The following is a 19,122-nucleotide window of genomic DNA, read 5'->3' on the forward strand; positions in this document are numbered from 1 at the left end:
GCGTTTTCATGGCAGACTCAATACGGGGTGGTTTGCCAGTGCCTTTCCCAGTCATTACCGTTTACCCCCCAGCAAGCTGGGTACTCATTTTACCGACCTCGGAAGGATGGAAGGCTGAGTCAACCTTGAGCCGGCTGCTGGGATTGAACTCCCAACCTCATGGGCAAAGCTTTCAGACAGCTGCCTTACCACTCTGTGCCGCAAGAGGCTCGCATTTCCCTTAAAATACCCTAAATTGCCCTTCAAATACCCATCGATTTGGCATTTCTTTTTCCCCAGCAAGATTTACTTGAATCCTATCCAGAGCAGATCGTGGTTGGTAGGAGGCAGTTATGATCTCTAGTGGGTTAAAGGAATTTAGAACTTGTGGATGGGTCACTTAGGTGGGGCAGACCAAAATAATTTATCTTATTTCTGCTGCTGTGCTGCAATCCTAGAAGACTGAAGACATGTCTCTTCTGAGATGGAGACCGTTACTTGCAGCGTTTCAAGGCCTATTTGGCTTGACCAACAAACTGAAGAAGAACTTGCTGTTGGGTCTCAAGGGGCTCCCAGCAGTCTCATCCACAGGACTCTCCCAGCAAGGGACGAGCAGAGCCTGAACCTGGACTCAAACAACTGTACAGTGTTAAAATCCGCTGATTAATCAGAGGTGCATTTTTAGTAATGCAAATCAACGAGTTCAATGAATAAATCAAGTCAGCTGCTCCTATTTAATTTCCGTATGCGTTTGTATCTCCTCATGAATGGGCAGTTGGGGGGCACAGGACTCCCCTCACACCCACAAGATCGCACCTCGGCACTGTGTTAATTAAACAGAGAATACCGAATGTCTCGTGCCGGTTCCCCTCCCAACATCCCTAAAGTGAATTAGAATCCCTCTAGCACCCATGACGTCGCTCTTGAGTGTGTCTCCATCTCAACCGAGAGTTAGCAGAGCCTGAATACTGATGTGGAAAAATTCACTTCAGTTGGAGCTATATCGGCTGCTTCTATGCTTTCTTCATGCAATCACTAAGAGTTGCCTGGCTCACTGGAAGACCTGCTTCAGATGCACAAGGTCGCAGGGTATCTTCAGTCGAAGAATCTCAGGTCGCTGAACTCTGGAGGGCTGCCGCAAATCAGAGTAGACCATGCTAGACAGACCAGGGCTCTGGGTGCATAAGGCAGCTACAAGAAATAACTGACTTTGTTTGCATCTTTTATACAGGGTGCAAAATTTGGCTACAGAATTATTCTAATGTCTGTCTTTTAAGCTGGGTAAATGGAACTGCAGCATATTTCAACACAGTCCAGGGGAGGGAAAAACAACTTGGTTTAAACAGGGAATCTCGTGACTGGGTCACCTTCTGAGCTACTGGAAAAGAGAGGCTTCATGCAATCCACTTTTCCACATTTCTCCGAGGGACTGCTGCTGTCCGGGTGGCTCTCTGTTTTCAAATCCTTCTATGTATATAAAACGCACACCGACAGGACATCTCTGCACTCACTCCTGTTGTTTCCCTTTTACAAGGATTCTTGGCTTGTGGGAGACTAGAAAGAAAAAAAAGAAGGGGGGGGGGAGAAAATGAAATCTAAGAAAAGCTGCTGCTTTCAAACACTCCTCAAATTTGTCCTGTTTTAGCTAAATGTAATGTTCTTTGTGAACGTTAAAGGAGAGAGCAAGAGAGAGAGGCTCACTCCTGAGGAACATATTCATCCATTTAAGGAAAGAGAAATCACTACAGTCAATAACAGGTCTAAATACAGTCATGGAAAGGTCCTTTCTCTCGCCCCATCAGCATGGAAATGTCACTGTGTACCAAACGCACAGAGAAAGGGGGGGGGGGACCCACCCAGGAATCACTCATTTTTAAGAAGGGGCCAAATCATTCTGCCAATTGATGAAACAAGTTATGTTTCTGAATCTCTGTAGCATTTCCCTGCTAGAAAGCAAACTTGTGCTAGGAAGCACCACAAATTATACTTTGTTTTGCCAGCGGGTAGAAGATACCAAATGATTCTCTGTTCAAGCAGTCCAAATTCTCTGCCTCGGTAATTCTGCAACCTGAATACACATTTTATAGAAACTGAGAATGGTTTATTTTACAAGGCCACTGGAAACACCACAAACGCAGCATGGAGGATAAGTGTACCAGTGGCTACTACCCATGTTGACTGAGGAACCTCCATGAACAGAGACACTATACCCCTGAATTCCAGAGCCAGGAGGCATCATCAGGAGAAGACATTGGCCTCCTTGCCCTGTTGTTGGCCATCTAGAGGAACTGGTCAGCCATTCTGTGAGACTGGAGGCTGGCCAAGATGGACTACTGGTCTGATCCATCAGGGCTCCTCTGATGTTCTTAACATGAAGGTAATTGATTGGCCCCACATTGCTGTTCCCCAACATCTGATGTTTAAAGGTAGACTGCTGCTAAGTGTAGAGGATCCACAGCTTTTACAAATGGGTTTAACCCATTTTCATTATTTGTAATATCTGTATAAGTGAATTGTAATGGTCAAAGGGAGAAACAATAGCACAAAAGAGTGCTAAAAATCTTTAATCAGCCACCCCTTTGACATCCAAGATTTTACCAAGTATTCCTGAATTGTCAAGGGCACCTCTAACTTGGTCTGACTTTTCTCAAATAGTCTGTTTGCATCATTTCTAATTTCTACCAGCGGCCCTCAGCGGCCTTCCCTTTCTAGGAGGCGCATAGGAGTTACAAAGCATGTTTCCAAAACATTCCTAAAACTCTTAAAGAGGAGCCCAGTTGAATACCATCTAATCCAGCATCTTGTGCCCTATGGAAGCCAACCAGATGCCTTCAAATGACTACATTAGCTTTTTGGCAACGGGCTCCCTCCTTTTGATTGACTCCAACAAACAAGGAACCCTGACCTGATGGCCCAGGATAGCTCAATCTTGTCAGATCTCAGCCGTTGAGCAAGATTGGCCCTGGACGGGAGGCCGCCACCAAGGAAACCCGGGGCCACTATGCAGAGGCAGGAGCTCTGTGCATCTCTCGCTTTGGAGTCCCTACAGCAGGGGTGGCCAAACTGTGGCTCTCCAGATGTAAATGGACTACAATTCCCATGATCCCCTGTCAGCATGATGAGGTTTTACAAAACGAGAATCATCATCATACTTAATAAAATCCTACAGAACTCACAGCTTACTTGTAGAACCGCACCTGTTCGTCAGTAAAGGATGTGCAGCCTCTTCTCTCAAACAAGCTGTTCTCTTTTATTTGGGGCATTTCTTTGGCAATTCAGTAAAGCTCCCTGTTTCCCCAGGGTTCAAGGCAACTGTATATATTAGCACAGCAGGAGTGCCTTTTGGCAGGAGAGAATAAAGGCCTTGCTCAACCTCTCCTGTGTAAGCTGCCCCATAAATGAAGAATATGGAACTAGAAGGGCTGGAACAAAGAATCTGTTTACTTTCGTGGCAATTAACTTATATATATGTTTAAAAAGGCTACAGCTCTGGAATCCATCCGACCGCTTCCCTTTATCCACCCTCTTCCCAACAGAGAAAAGAGACAACCGAACGCAAAAGAAAAACCGCAATCGCAAAAGCCACAGCCTGGCGTTAAATAGTGGTAACTCATATTTATTACAATTATATACAATCATATTTTATATTTTGAAATCTATACATGATCACATGGATGAGCACATTTCTGCTTTCCTTTTAGTGAGGGTCGAGAAGGTGGGAGACTTGAGACGTTGCAGGAACCGAGGGCCTTTCCTCAGGAAGTGAACGGGAACCAGACGCGGCCGGTTGGATCGGCCGAGAATACGATGCTGCAAAGCAAGAGCTTCCCAAAGCCAATGGTCTGGTGCCGCTTTCTCTACCCAATAAGGCAAAAGTGAGGGGAAGTTGGTCTAGGAATTTGAAGGAAGTTCTGCATTGTAGGGGAAGGGGACAGAGGTTCGAGAAACACGTCTCCACCATGGGTTTTTGTTTGGAGAAGAGCACTTGGTCCTTGGAAAAATGACCCTCGCATGATGGGTGTTCCACCTTTTCATGACGGACCCAAAGCCCCATCATCAACACCAAAAACCGAGTCAAGAGGACCCAGTAGCTGTGGTGCAGGTCCAAACTGGAGAGTGGGGGAGGGATGGGTAAGCAAATAACCATTACATTTGGTTTCATTTCCCTGCAGGGAAAATCATTTCAACCACAGGGTGTAGTGTAGGGTTAGCAGCTGAGGACGAGGACCCAAAATACTGGGCACCTCCCCCCATTAAGGTGCAGCTGCGGCTGCATAGTCCCGCCCCCCCCGCCCCCCACTCTTCTCCTCCCCTCACTAGAAAGAGAAATTTCAGACTGCTGGATAGGGTGGGGAGGCAGACAGAGAACGGGGTTGGGGAGAGGAAAGAAGGCATGATGGGTAATAGAAAGTGGCAGGGGGAGGAAGCTGACCAGTCACTCATGAAGGAGGCTGGGCCCCAAAAATCTTCAGCATGGGTTCCAGAAAAAAATCTAGTTTTCATTGAACAAGTGGCAAGGCAACCTCCTGCAGAGCTCTGTATGCTTTCCTTTGTCCCTGGAACACCAGGGGAAGGGGGGTGATATAAGGCGGCGGCGGTGGTGGTGGGGGGGCCATTCACAGTTCTTCAAGGCTGGGCTGTTTGTGGAGGAAGGGCATGACTTGGAAACAAGGGCTGATGCAGCAAAAATATCAACCAGGGAGAGAGGAGGGGTGGGTGGTTTGTGGGGCCACGCGAACGGCAGAAGCCCAATGGTCAGTGATGGAACGCTGGCTCGGTGGGTGACCTTGGCAGGTGGTGATGGAAGAGAGGTGGGAAGGGGCAGGAAGCCTGGGGCGATGTGGCAGGGACATTCTTAGCAAGGAGATCCCACTTCCCCTAACTGTGGTGCAGGCTGAGTAGCGACCAAACCCTCAACAGAACTGGGATGTGAAAAGGGTTCCAATGTCGGGAAGGGGAACCACTGAGAGGTGGGGTACTCAGTGGTGGCCACCTGGCTCTCTAGGAGATCACAACGATACTCGTGGTGAATCACAGGGGTGGGGGAGATAGGGGAGATCACTGGCCAAGGCAGAGGCCCAGGGAATGGAGCAGGACCAAGAGGCGCTGAGCTCCCAGCTGCACTAGTCAATTTCGTTCTCGTTGCTGGCCCCCTCGGGCCTCCGTAGCTTCTCCACCTGCTCGTTGATCTGGCCATCCCCGCCTCGCCGGTCCTCTGTCTGGACATCCAAGCACTCTTCTTCATCCACATGGCTGACGTCGTCATCCTCCTCCTCCTCCTCCTCCTCCTCTTCCTCCTCCTCCTCCTCCTCCTTGCCTTTGTCCTCGCGCTTCTCCTCCTCCCCCTGCACCTCCATCCGCACCTGTCCCTTGACGTCGATCACTACCTCGCCCCCTTCCTCCGTGCCCAGCAGATGGCAGTTGACCTTCGGCCCTTCGGGGCTGTGGTTCTCCTTGACGGGCGAGGAGGAGTTGGACTCGTTGCTGACAGGGGAGATGTCACTGCTGGTGCTGTGGTTGTTGGTGACTGGGTTAGAGGGGGAGGAGGGCTTAACTGGGATCTGCCAGGAAGGGATTTTGGGGGCAGAGGGGGAGGGAGGGAATTGCCTCCTAGGAGAAAAAGGAGAAGTTTTTTAAAACAAAGAGCGTCTCGGAGATAAGGACTCAGAACTTCAGAGGGGCTGCTGAGAGACTCTGGCGTTTTGGCATCCTCTTGTTAACATGGCATGCCCAATGTCCTTGGGGGTGGGGAACTAGCCCTGTTCAAGCCCCTGCAACTCCTCTTCCAACCCCAGCCTCAGGAGACCGCTGCTCTTGAAGTGTCTATCTCTTCTGCATGCAAATGAGCTAACGCTCAACATTATTCACCGGTATCATAAAGGCTATCAGGAAATTCAATTTGGACTCTTTTCTCCGCTCGGGCATCACCGCCTCTTCCTTTGGCTGCTCAGGAGGTTGTGTTGGCTGGCTCTATTTATTTATTTTAACAAATATATTTCCCAAAATCACTTATCTCCACAGCCGCATTAAACACACACACCCCACCAGGACAATGAATTTCCTCCTAATGACAAGATGTCCACTTCGCTCTCAGACAAAGGGCGGCTGTCCTTGTTCCTGCAGAAAAGTTTTGCAAGACTAATAAGTGTTCTGCAGAGCCGTCAATATCCTTCTTATTCCCCACCCCTTTTAAGGAATGGACCCACATCAAACAGAGGGGCTGGAGTTTAGTGGCAGAGCTGAAGAAGGAGAAGAAGGAGAAGGAGAAGGAGGAGGAGGAGGAGGAGGAGGAGGAGGAGGAGGAGGAGGAGGAGAAGGAGAAGGAGAAGGAGAAGAAGGAGAAGGAGAAGGAGAAGGAGAAGAAGAAGAAGAAGGGTGCAGCCCACCCTGCCACCTCATTCTCCTGCATGTGTGAACCTGGCCTAATATGCTGACCTCGACCCCCACCCCTCCCCCATAATCTCACTTGTTTCATACCGGTTTAGGAGCAATGCTTTTAGCGAGTAGATCTCCGATTTCAGCTCGTTGATATTCTGAGACTCCAGGATCCAGTTCGTTGATGTCGTAGCCTAGAATTAAAGAAGAGACGGTGAACAGTGGGTGGGTGTGGTTGGGGAGAAATTTCAGAGTCTCCAAGAGAAATGATGCCCCGACCTTTAATCACTAAAGGGGTGGCCAAACTGTGGCTCTCCAGATGTCCATGGACTACAATTCCCATGAGCCCCTGACATCTGGAGAGCCACGGTTTGGCCACCCCTGCTGTAGAGCGTTGTAGTACGAGTGGTGTAGTGGCTAGCATGTCAGATTGCAATCTGGGAGACCTGGGTTCGAAACCTCTCTCTGCCACAATAGTGACCTTGGACCAGTCATATTCTCTCAGCCTAGCCTACCTCGCAGTGCTGTCGTGAGTATCCTCATTGAGGAGAATGATGACAATTGCTTGGCCCCACCCCAGGGAGAAGGGTGGGATATAACTAAATAAATCCAATCATGGTTAGCATCCCCCCCCCCTTATTTTCTCTAATCCCGTTAACTGCCAGCAGCCACAGCCACAGCTTGTGGCCAAAAATGCTGCAGATTAAATTTTGCATCATGCAGAGAAGACATTTGTGTCAATCCTTCCTACGTCAAGGATTTCCATCCTGGGGTGTGTGCGCTAAAACTCTCTCTCCCTCTGATGTGTTTGCTTGACATAAAAAAAGGAGACGTTTGGGGGATCCTTGAACACCCCCTCCCACCTGCCTCTCCGCCCCCAGTCTGAAGGGGAGGCCTCTAGAATCCCCACTGCCTTCTCCCATCGAATGTGTGCAAATGGGCTTTTTAAACTACTCCGCAACAGCTCCGGATGCCTTGAGAGGCGGCACCTTCTTAGCCAAATGACACAACCGGTGGCTGACGACATCCACCCCAAAGCCCTCCCCCGGGAATCCACTTCTCCCCAAGCCTCGGAGGCAGGAGGAATCCAGGAGCCCTCAAAAAGCTACCGAAGCACATTAACAAGAGAGCGGTTTCCACTCACTGGCCTGAGAAGGGACTCGGATTTCCAAAACACATCTGGTGCCAGATGCTGGAGGACTTTAAGAAATAAAATTTGACATCTGGGGCTTTTTAAAACCAGCCTCCTTTTCATTTTTTAAAACTGTTGTACAAGATCTAAGCCCAGAGATTCCCCCCCCCCATTTCTTTTCATTTAATGTAGATTTTTAAAAAAATTACTTAAAGTACTTCTTTTTAATTTTTTACAGCATATCAGTAGGAGTTTGGAAAACAGCTTTAAAAAACAAAACAAAAAAACACAACCTTACATCACAGCTGAGAAAACACACGCTTTTAAAACTTACAGTTTACAAGTTCAGCCAAGTCTCTCTCTCTGTATTATACACATGCGGTTTTGATCACAAAACAACCAGTGCTACCATTTTAAAGGCAGAAAGATTTTTAAAAGAAAGAACAAAAGGGGGGGGGAGCAGGGGGAGGGGGACTTTTGAGAGACTCCCCAAACCACCAAAGCACAGCGTTCCTCTTTTTAAAGCAATCCATATGCTTTTCATCTTAACACTTCAGACGCCCCAAAAATAGTTCCCTAATTTCCTGGCTGGCTCCAAGCCACCAGGGACCTTCTGGTTAGGGGACACATGAATCTGTGCAGGCCCCTGGCAATACTTCCCCTGTTGCCCTGGGCTTCCGAGTGCTCGTTGTCCAGAAAGCGTATTGAGTGGGGGCCCTTCAGACAGCATGATGCTCAGAAGACACAAAACTCCAACCAGTCCCGGCCTTTGGCCGGTGGGATCAGAACCGCAGGCCTAAGAAAGCACGTGTCATTTATCTGGTTGAAAATATCCCCCTTCCCCGGTGTGCTCTAAGTCTCTTTTTGTGGCTGGCTTTTCTCTTCCAGAGCAGCTGTTGAGCCAATAAAGGTGTCTTGAGTCTTCCGCAGCAACCCCAGGAGGGGCTGCGGCTCATGGCAGAAGTAGTTTGGCATGCAGAAGGTCCCAGGTTCAATTCCCACGTTGACCTACCATCAAACTCACACTTGGGTTTCTTTCCTCTGTGCTGGATTTCTAATTGCATTAAACAGATACCCCAATTTTATTTATTGCTTTGCTTTTATAGTTCTATTAAAACCTCTCGGGGGGGGGGTGATGGAGGTGGGGTGAGAGCAGAAACAGCCGGTTGCCTGGCTGCACCCCCCCCCCCCGCTACAACCAGGGATGTTCCCCAGCTGAGCAGTTGGGAAGCTCAGGAAAGGCTTCTCCTTCTTAGCCCCCCTCCTCCTGGGGCCCCAACGGAGACACCTGAGAGGAGGTGGGCTAGTGCACGTCAGGGGTCGTTTGCAAGGGTGGCGGATAAGGGGGAGCACCTTAGATGTTGCCAGCTCTTGGGTGAGTTCCTGGATCTTCTGCTGCTGCTGGACGAGAAGTTCCTGGACGGAGGCTAAAGTTGTCTGAAGTTGAGTCACTGAAGGAGGGGAAAAAAGAAAACAGGAGAGTCATTAAATCAGTATTGGTGCAGACACACACACATGGGCCAGTACACCTGGGGTGTGTGTGTGTGTGCTTGCCCCTCCGTGATGTCAGATTGCATGACGCTTCTATCCCTCCCGTACCTGATTTATCGGTGGGCGTCAGCTCATTCTAACCCCTCGTAATTTATCTGCGCCGTGGGTAATCTACCTGCACTGTATCTAACCTCCAGCATGCCTACTTTATCTTCCTTTTGTATAGATGTCTATAGCCCACAGTATATCCGTCTGAAACCTCTCCCTTCTAATTATATCGGTTTATGATTTGCACCATCTCCCTGGACTTAAAGAGCTTCGGCCTCATTTATCTGCACGAGGGCTTCAGACGGAAGAACGCGGCACAGGAGATCTCTGCGCTGCCTGGAAACTGACACATGTCTGGATTGGGCACCGGGAACCCAACTGCACCCAGCACTTGTGCACAGGTAGGTGAACACACCTGTACGGCAGCGACATTACTGCCAGCACTCATCTGGAGAAGAATCCATTTCCAGGGCTTGAGAGCAGAATTTCACTTCATTTATCCTTCTCCCTCGATGGATGCGCACATTAAAAGGTATGTCGGAGGGCTCACATATGGCTCAGTTCAGGCCACAGATCAAGGCAGGATTAAGGAGGTGGGAAGGACTAAGGAGGTGGGCTTGTTGTGATGTCATAACCATGCTGCCGAGACCTGCTAGTAAACCAGATTCAGGAACAATCTGTGAGAGTATTTTCTCCACCATGCTCAAAATGTCTCGTTCCCCCGTCCTTGCCCTTTCTTTGTTTTTTGTTCTGAATTCTCAAGTCGAACAAAGAGTTTTGGGGAACTCAAAACCCATTTTCAGGGCTTTGTGACATTTGTGCTGGTTCCAATAAAAAGGTGCTTCACGGCGTTTTGGGAGCCTTCTTCCGCAGGCCATTTCTGAGATTGCAACGCCTCCCTTATTCGTTTACATAAATCGTTTTTACTCAACTTGCCTCACCCCGTTTTAAAAGTTTTTAAACAAAATAATAACATGGGTGCCACAGTAAGAAAAGACTATTTTCCTCTAGGAACGACCTGTGCACTGCCTGAACGCAAACCTATAAGCACATACAAAGCCACCTTACAGTGAATCTGAGTTTCATCGAAGTCAGTATTTCCCACTCAGGCTGGCAGCTGCTCTCCAGGGTTTCAGGAGGAGGTCTTTCACATCCCTACTACCTGATCTTTCTAATTGGAGACGCCGGGGATTGAAGCAAGGACCTTTTGCATGCAAAGCAGAGGCTCTTCCCCTGAGCCACAGTCCCCCCTTCCAACAGCTTGGGTAACCATTTTCCCTCTACTAAGTCACAGGTGACTTATGGTGACCCTTAAGGGGTCTTCAAGGCACGAGGAACAGATATGGTTGGCCACTGCCTGCCTCTGCGTGGTAATCCTGGACTTTGTTGGTGACCTCAAATCCAAATACCGATCAAGGTTTCACTTCTAACAAGACCGGCCTTGCCTGAACTGTCCAGGTGAGGGTGGCGTAACCACAGAAGGGGCCTTTGGGAGAAGATCTTAAAGATTAGGCGGTTCCATGAAGGACCTGAAGAGCCCAAAGATTGGTTAGGCTGAAGTTATCATGCAGCCAAAGAGGAAGGGATTCTGGAGGGGGAGGGGAGTGATTTTGCGGGGAAAGAAAACTGACTCTTGATCGAGGGGAATGGCTTATGTCTGCTTCAGAGGAATTTTTTTAAAGGAAAATTATAATTCAGAGCTTCCGTCTAGTAAACAGGTTCATAAAAAAATTCCCTTCAGCGTGACAGGGAGCAGGTAATCTGGGTCATCATGGGGGCACTGGGTAATGAACAGCAGCCCTATGGATCCAATAACGGAGAAGGCTGTTGGGGTCGGGGGCCGCTCTGTAATTACAGCCTCTCTTGACCCCACCTTGGATTCTCAGGAGGAAAGCGGGGAGGGAGGGGGGCAGACACCCAAAGGTGCTTGAGGGGGGACCCAAAGAAAACCCTCAGAGAAGCAGAAATTAAAAATGAACTTTACAGCCCCTACGAAAGGCTGTCATTTTATTCCCCTTATTAATATTCTGAGGTTGGGAGCCTTTCCGTAAAAACATAATTAATTGAGGCCGTGCCGACAGTAAACAAGCAATTTCAAATTAAACCGAAATGACGGCAGCTTCATTTGCAAATGTGAACAGATTTCTCAGAGCAGATAAATGAAGTCACCATATAAAGTGGAGATGGAGGCGAAGGTTGGGGAAGGGAAGGGAAGGGGGGCAGGCAGGGAGAAGGGCTTTGAGGGGGCTAAGAATTGATGGAATCATTAATCTTCACCTGTCTGCGTCACGGTGCCGCTCATTTCGGAAATGTTCGACTCGATCCTCTGAAGTTGCTTCCTATCTTCCTTGCTCCCCATGATCAGAGGAAGGAGGTATTTCTGTGAGGAAGAGCAGAGGGATGGGTTGGGTGGGTGAGTGGACATCAAGGACAAACAACAGGGGGTACTTTGGCCAGGACCCTCGACGGGGAACCCCTGGGCCCTCCTAGGAGCCGTTCATGAGTGCCAACAAAGTGCTGGATGGAGATACAGGATTGTCTGCTGTCTGTTCCTTGGAGGTTGTGGGAGCCCATGCAAAAGGAAAAGGGGGAGAAATGCACAGCTTTTAGCATTTGCGTTTTAAAGACTTGCTTCACTCACTTATCCAAAGCTGAAGCGTCTCCTGTATGCAGAAGCCAGTCTTTTCAAGCTTTGATATTTGCCTCTTTTTAAAGCAAGTTCTAGACCTGTGACTAGAACAAAAGTGAGCACTTGGAAGAGGGGGAGAATAAAGGATTGCTAACTCTGGGATGGGTAATTCTTGGAAAGCAGCCATTTCTCTCCCCCGAGGAATTGATCTCTGTGGGATCTCTGTGATCAGTTGTAATCTCCGGAGACCTCCAGCCAACACCTGGAGGTTAGCAACCCAAGCACGAACACCATTCGGGGAGCCCATTAAAACAGAAGGGGAACAGTGTGAGAGACTCTCCTCTCCCCTTTCAATTCCCCACTTAGTCATGAATTGTAACCACAAAATGCAATTTCTCCGTTCTGCTGCGAAAATAAATTAGACGAGGACAGTGATGGACTTTGTACGATACGATAACAATCTAACAGCGTTGCTGGCAAACAATGGCGCATTTTCTTGGTTTCTTTCTTTCTTTAAGAATTCTGAGAAGTTAAAACAAATGCTAGTTCTCCTGGGGGGGGGGAATACCACTTTGGGGGACTGTGATACTTTGATACAGAATTTTAAAAAAAAATAGTGGTAGGGAGAATTTACGCTATCTCGGGCTGATTTTTCTTTACAGTAATATTTTATAGGGATTTTAATTAATAATAATGTTTTAAATGCTAGGTAAGAAAGAGACTAAAGCTTTTTTCAGGGAGGCCTTAGAACGGTTTCCAAGGAAGCATCTGAAATATTTCTTGAGACTTGAGTAGACATAGATCTTAGGTGCAATTCTGAGCTCAGCTTTGCTTTAAATTAAATACCAGGTGTCTAGTCCTCATGGTTCCAGAGACACATGTGTGTGTTTGGTGGTGCAATGTATATATTGCAGTTGATTCCATTATCACAAAAAGCACTAAGAACGTCAAAAGGGAGCCGAGGAAAAGATGCCGGGGCTGACAGGATAACAAGAGTGTACCTGAGCATACTCTAATGCCCTCTTGTTCACAGCACAGTAAGCAAAGTCAGCCTCAGCAAACCTGGATATTAGCACATCACCAGCAAGTGCAGGGACAAGCTTAGAGTAGCCTCCTCCTTCTAGCGAGAACCACTGCTTGTGTCCCTTCTGTGTCGATTATTCATTGCTGAAGGCTGCACTCTGTTTGCTGCATGCTGAATTCATTTACTTAGCATTCGCCTGTCCTCCCCTGATTTAAAAGCCTAACACAACAGAATTTGTTGTTAAGGATAAACTACAGGATCAACTTGTCCTACAGGGTATTAACAGTTCCAAAATATATTCAGCAGCTGCAGTGAATGAAGTGTATGCTGTGTACCCAGCTAGCGCCTCAGTGCTCATGTGCTCATCTTCACATAGATGTGGGCTATCAGCAGATGAATGAGTCAGGGTATTGGTCCACCCAGTTCAACATCATCTTCTCTTATTTATTTATCCTCTAGGCTTCTATCCTGCCCTGTCTTGGCCAATTTGGACTGGCAGCAGTTCTTCAGAAGCGATGAAGAAGAGTTGGTTCTTATATGCCGATTTTCTCTGCCTGAAGGAGTCTCCAAGCGGCTGACGCTCACCTTCCCTTCCTCTCCCCACAACAGGCACCCTGTGAGGCAGGTGGGGCTGAGAGAGATTCTGAGAGAACTGTGACCGGCCCAAGGTCACCCAGCAGGCTTCATGAGGAGGAGGACTGGGGATCAAACCCAGGTCTCCAGATTGAGGTTGGCGGTTCTTAACCACTATGCAATGTTGGCTCTTATGACCCGTCAGAAAAAGACCTTTTCTTTACCTACAGATGCTAGGGATCATACAGGCATCTGCTCTCCAAACAGGAAGCCGTAACATACAAATGGCAATATAGTTTCTAGAGACCCAAGAAGTGTGTGTATGGAGGGGACTCCCTTAAATAAAAATTAGGGACTGTGTTTTACTAGGGACAGAAAACAGGGATCAGGGGGACTCAGGCAGTTGGGGAACTCAATCCTAACTCAGACTGAGCAGTGTGCAAGTGTGATTTTCTGCACTTCTCCAGGTTCTGCACCAGAATATTCCACAGCACTGGTTCTTTTTAGCTCGTAAGCCACAGTGAGGTGACGTCTTCCTTCTATGCCAGCAAAAGTAAATAAAGAATTGTACCTATACATTCTTATCCAAGGCACCACTTACCTTGTAGAGCTGGTGGAAGCCAAAGGCAATACCGGCCATGATAATAGCTAGAGCACCGTAATCCCGCCATCGGGAGCTTGGTGGACCTGGTGGGAGACAGTTAAGTATCATGAGAAAGAGGGAATCCATCTTGCTGGTTCTGCCCGATCCCAGAAGCCTGCAGTCCCCGGCACTAAAACCATTTCCTCATCCCACAACAGAAAGCTGGGCCACCTTGTCAGGAGCACTCAGATTCCAAACATCACAGCAAGCTGCGATTGGCTATCTTGGATCCCAACTGCAGCTTGTTTCTTGTGTTGTTGCACTCCCATCGCTCTTCGTGTGAAGCACGGCTCAAAATTCCTGGTCTGACATCTCCTAGGAATGTCCCAATAAAGGGGCCCAGCCAAATCGGAATTTGTTGCGCTCCACAGTTTGGTCCGGGCTCTGAATCCCAGGGTGTGGGGAGTAGGCAAAGCCTCAGCTAGCCAGCATTTCATTTGGATGTCACCCATGAGGAGTTGGTTTCAAACCAGGAATCCTTAGCTGCAGTCCATGAGAGAGGGAAGGCAGGAGAGGAGCGTTGCCACGGTCATTGGTTGCAGACTGCCTTGTTTTTATTGCTGTCGCTGATTATTCTCCAGTTTTTAAAATATTATCTGCAAACGGTGCAAAAACAATTGCTTAAAAAATGCATTCATTCTAGGGAGAAATATCTGGCCGGTAGAAATGCAAAATGATGAGAACGCAAAAGAATCCAGCTACTTCTCACGAGTAAGCATGAAAACCGAAATGTGCATATTCAAACTGAGGCAATCAGCTTGAGAAACTCGGTTTCACACCTACCGATCACCCTAGACCAGGGGTAGTCAAACTGCGGCCCTCCAGATGTCCATGGACTACAATTCCCAGGAGCCCCCTGCCAGCATTCGCTGGCAGGGGGCTCCTGGGAATTGTAGTCCATGGACATCTGGAGGGCCGCAGTTTGACTACCCCTGCCCTAGACTGTCAGGAATTATTTGGAGAAACTTGGTTGGGAGAAACGTCCTGATTTGGAGCTGTGATCGCTGCCAACCGGTTAGTAGTTCCCCAGCCTCAAAGAAGTGTGACTGGTCTTGACCTTTTCAATTGTGGCCCCTGCCAGGTGGAATGAGCTCCCTGGGAACATCAGGGCCCTGATGGAACTGACAATAGTTCCGCAGGGCCTGCAAGACAGACCTCGTCCACCAGGCATATGGCTGAGGCCAGTATTCATATATGGTTTTATTATATATTGTTGCAAGCCACCCCAAGACGATTGGCTCAATATGGGTGACAGACTGATGGACAGACAGATCCATCAATCGATCAAACCTGGTTCTCCGGATAAGATTCTTCCGCTCTTAACTACTGCACCATGCTGGTTCTCTTAAGAATGTCTCTTAATTTAGTCATTTTTTTTAGATGCATGTTGCCCAGCTCCAGTTCCTTGAAACATATCATAAACAATTTCAATTCTTGGAGTCGACTCTAAACTTCCCAACCCAAACTCGAAATGGGTCTCCTAAATTTGTCTTGCGGTGAGATTGCTACTTTTCAGCACTTGCTTAAATCCTGCACCACTCCCTGCAAACTGTGCCCCAGCTTTTTGCTCAAGCATTACGCCCCCCCCCCACTGTGCCAATGGCTGTGACCTCTGGGAGGACTCTGAAGACACCTGTGGGTCTCCCCATAACCCCGCACAGAAAAACTCCATCAGCATCGCCCTTTCACCTCTTTCATCTCTCCCGCCGTTCCTGTACTGCTCGCGCTAAGAACATTTTATTGCCCCCTGGTTTTCATTATTAATGAAAAGGGACCGGGATGATCTTTCGGAAAGTTCAGAGAGTCTATAAAGACAAGGAGCTGAAATGCCATTTTACTCGTTTTAGATATGTGTGAAACAATTCTGTCTTCTGGCAAAAAATAAAGGCAGAGGAGAAAGGGGGAGGGAAGCTAATTGGTGCAGAATCACCCCGGCAAGGACTCCACACCAAACTCTCTGGCATTACAGAACAGGGGATGGGATGTGTGTGAGAAAGCGTGCAAACTCTGCCAGTGCTCCGAAACTCTGCTGGTTCGAGGGACCAAGCTGCTGGTGTATGTGTGTGTGAACATGGCAATGCTTCCCATGTTCTAGGACTGGAATAAGCCCAGGGTCTTAAACGGGCTCATTAAAAATACAAGAAGAGCCCTGCTGGATCAGGCCAGCGGTCCATCTAGTCCAGCATCTCGTCTGGACTGGACTGAAGAGACATTTTGGTGTTGTGGTTAAGAGTGGCAGCCTCAATCTGGAGCCTTGGGTTGGATACCCCACTCCCCCACATGCAGCCAGCTGGGTGACCTTGGGCCAGTCATAGTCCTGTTAGAGCTGTTCTTGCAAAACAGTTCTGTTAGAGCTCTCTCAGCCCCACCTACCTCGCAGGACGCCTGTTGTGGGCAGACGAAGAGATTAGCCAGGGCTGACAAACCTGACGAAATCTGAATAGTCCGAGACTGGCCCATCCACATGATTAACGTCTGACATATTATTATTGAAGTATATATTCGACTGCAAAAAACGGCCAGATAAAAGAATTTTGTCGCAACTGTGGGTAAAAGTTCAGGCTGTGAGCCCCCCGGCATCACATCCAGCTTTCCAGCAGAGCCAGTCAAATGCTTAGGAGAATTTCAAAACCGGAGCGTGAAGGAAAGAGAGCGTGGCAATGCCCAATGGTGAAGTACGCTGCCTCTAAACATGGCTGGGATACAAACGTCAGGGCCGTCAAGTCACAGCTGACTTACAGCGACCCCAGGTAGGGGCTTGCAACGTGGCAAGAGAGAAGCAGGGGTAGTTTGCCATTCCCTTCCCCTGCAGAGTCTTCCTTGGTGGTTTGTCCATGCCTCTCTCTGCAGAGTCTTCCTTGGTGGACCCCCCATCTCTGATTAGCTTCTGAGCTCTGATGTGGTTAGACCAAATCTGCTGCCTCCCCTCCTGTGGCTTATTTCTATGCAAACTTAGCTAATTATGACTCCCACGGTCTACTTTTCTTTCTTTCACTGGGATGGGGAAGATGAGTTCGGACTCACACTTGTGTCCTAAAGAGATTTGTTTTCCATAAGGCTTCTCTGCCTGGAAACCATTTCTCATTTGCCCCCAGCGAGGGCCTGTTGTCAGCGCCAAAGGTCCAGCAGAGAAGATGCAGCTGACTCAACAGCAACAGGTCCCTGGGGAAGTTGAACTCTAAACAGGTGTCAAGGTGCGAATCATCACCCACAAACGAAGGCCATAAACGCCAGAGAACATTGCAGGGGTGACACAAAGTCTTGTGGTGCACCTGAGGGGAAGAACTCCCTGGAATCTGCATGCAATGAGGGGGGCTAGGGGGGGCGGGGAATAGCTCAGACAAGCCCCATCAATCATTTGAACACTTAGCGTCAAAGTTGTCCTCACTGTTGGATTAGTGTATTTCATAACGCCGGCAGCAGACACTTTTGGCGTCCCTCCTTCCTCCTCGAGTGGTGGTAGGAGGGAGGGGGGGGGCTCACTTTTGGTGCCTGTTTAAACTAGTCAGATTGAGTGATGCTTCCAGCAACTAATCGCATGTCAAATAAAAGATATTTTATGTAATAAATTACCGCTACAAGTAATTCAGCTGTCATTTATCAGTTTTATTATCACTCAGCCCAAGTCTTGTTTCTCTATATTAATCAAAATCAAGGAGTTAGAGGGTGAGGGCGCCTTCCTTTTTTTAAAAGCAGTTTTGACACCTCTTGGCGAAAGTGCAGGGGGGGACGGCTCACATGTGTGCTCCCGCAGCCCGAGGAACCAACGCGGAAGGAGAGAGGCAACTGTCCTGTCATCGGAGAGAACTGAGCGTTAAGTTTTACACAATCTCAAACAAAACTTGCAAAGCAACTGGATTTCTGCAAATCTGGTAAAAGGCATCTGGGAAGGCCTCCTGCTTCACTGCCTCCAGTTAGCTATTCCAAGATGAGGAACTGCAGCTGTCTTGGCTTGGGGAGCTCAGTGACCACTGTCTGGAGCAGGGGTAGTCAAACTGCGGCCCTCCAGATGTCCATGGACTACAATTCCCAGGAGCCCCTGCCAGCGAATGACTACCCCTGGTCTGGAGTCTCCCGCAGCTTTGCAACCTCTCATCAACAGCCTGCCTTGTGTGCTTATCTCTATAAAGAAATTTAAAAATGGTTTCATTTATACCCTGCCTTTTTACGCAACAGGAACCCGAAGTGACTTGCCTCTATCTGTCCTCTCTCTTATCGATGTCCACATTTTATTTAAAACATTTCTGTGCCCCCTTCCCATTCAAACAGGGCCCTCAAGGCAGAAGGCCCTCAAAACATTAAAGTATTTCTACATCAAAACAGCAGTTAAAATAATATTACAGAGTAATTTAATGGGATCCCCTGGCTACGCTACGCACGCGATCGGAGAAAGGCTAAGAAATAATGCATGAGTCTTTCTCACTCTGCTTTGCAGGGGGACTGGGTGTTTTGACTGGCACTGCAGACAGAGCTGAACCAGGGCTGGATCGCTTTCAGAGCGTCCGGTTACCGTTTCGTTCCTTTGCTTCTCAAACCACCACCTATTCTCACCCAAGTTTGCAAGACTTGCATTCTTCACTTTGAGACTGCTACAAAATGCAGCATTTTGGCTGTTCCATCATGCCCAAAACATCATTTGCTCCCCCAACTCCCACCATTATATTTTTTTATTTTTTTATTGACTAATGATGCGGGGGTGGGGGGAAGGAATGTTCTGGAGAACCCCAAAACTTTGCTGGTTTATTTGGGACAATCTGATTGTCCTAATAAGACTGTTACTTAACACGGCCGCTGTTCCTGGATTTTCTGCAAAAGGCTTTGAATAAATAAGGGAATGTTAACTTCTCAACATTCCCTGGGTACTTCTGCTAGGACGAGAAATGAGGAGGAAAGTAATTAACAAGGCAATAATAACACTTCTTCTCACGATGCTGGATTTAACTTTTCATTTATGAAATCTGGAGGATCCAGAGAGCTCCTACGGAGCCAAAAGACACATTTTTAAAAATATATCAACATAAAATAATAAAGCAAGCAGGCAATTAACTTATGGAATTCATGGCCGCAGGAGACAACGAAAGCCACAGCGTCCTGTGGCTTTAAAAACAATTAAACACTAGAGCCAGGGGTGGGCAAACTATTGTAGTCCATGGGCCTCTGGAGAGCCACAGTTTGGCCACCCCGATAGACCAACCTGTCTGGTTAAAACAGGGGTAGTCAAACTGCGG

The 19,122-nt window shown here is 48.1% G+C and overlaps 1 protein-coding gene across 1 annotated transcript in view; it reads right to left on the reverse strand.

Moving 5' to 3' along the window:
• Window positions 1–3,579: 3,579 nt before the first annotated feature.
• PEX14 (peroxisomal biogenesis factor 14) overlaps window positions 3,580–19,122 on the reverse strand; it is an 88,676-nt gene continuing 73,133 nt past the window's right edge. The window contains exons 5-9 of the mRNA XM_077312330.1: window positions 13,853–13,938; window positions 11,303–11,405; window positions 8,840–8,937; window positions 6,457–6,548; window positions 3,580–5,589 (exon numbers count right to left, since the gene is read on the reverse strand). Coding sequence (XP_077168445.1) covers window positions 5,103–5,589; window positions 6,457–6,548; window positions 8,840–8,937; window positions 11,303–11,405; window positions 13,853–13,938 — 866 coding nt within the window. The 3' untranslated portion in view covers window positions 3,580–5,102. The remainder of the gene's footprint in view (window positions 5,590–6,456; window positions 6,549–8,839; window positions 8,938–11,302; window positions 11,406–13,852; window positions 13,939–19,122) is intronic.

This window comes from Paroedura picta, chromosome 15 (assembly GCF_049243985.1).
Source record: "Paroedura picta isolate Pp20150507F chromosome 15, Ppicta_v3.0, whole genome shotgun sequence".
NCBI classification, from domain to species: domain Eukaryota; kingdom Metazoa; phylum Chordata; class Lepidosauria; order Squamata; family Gekkonidae; genus Paroedura; species Paroedura picta.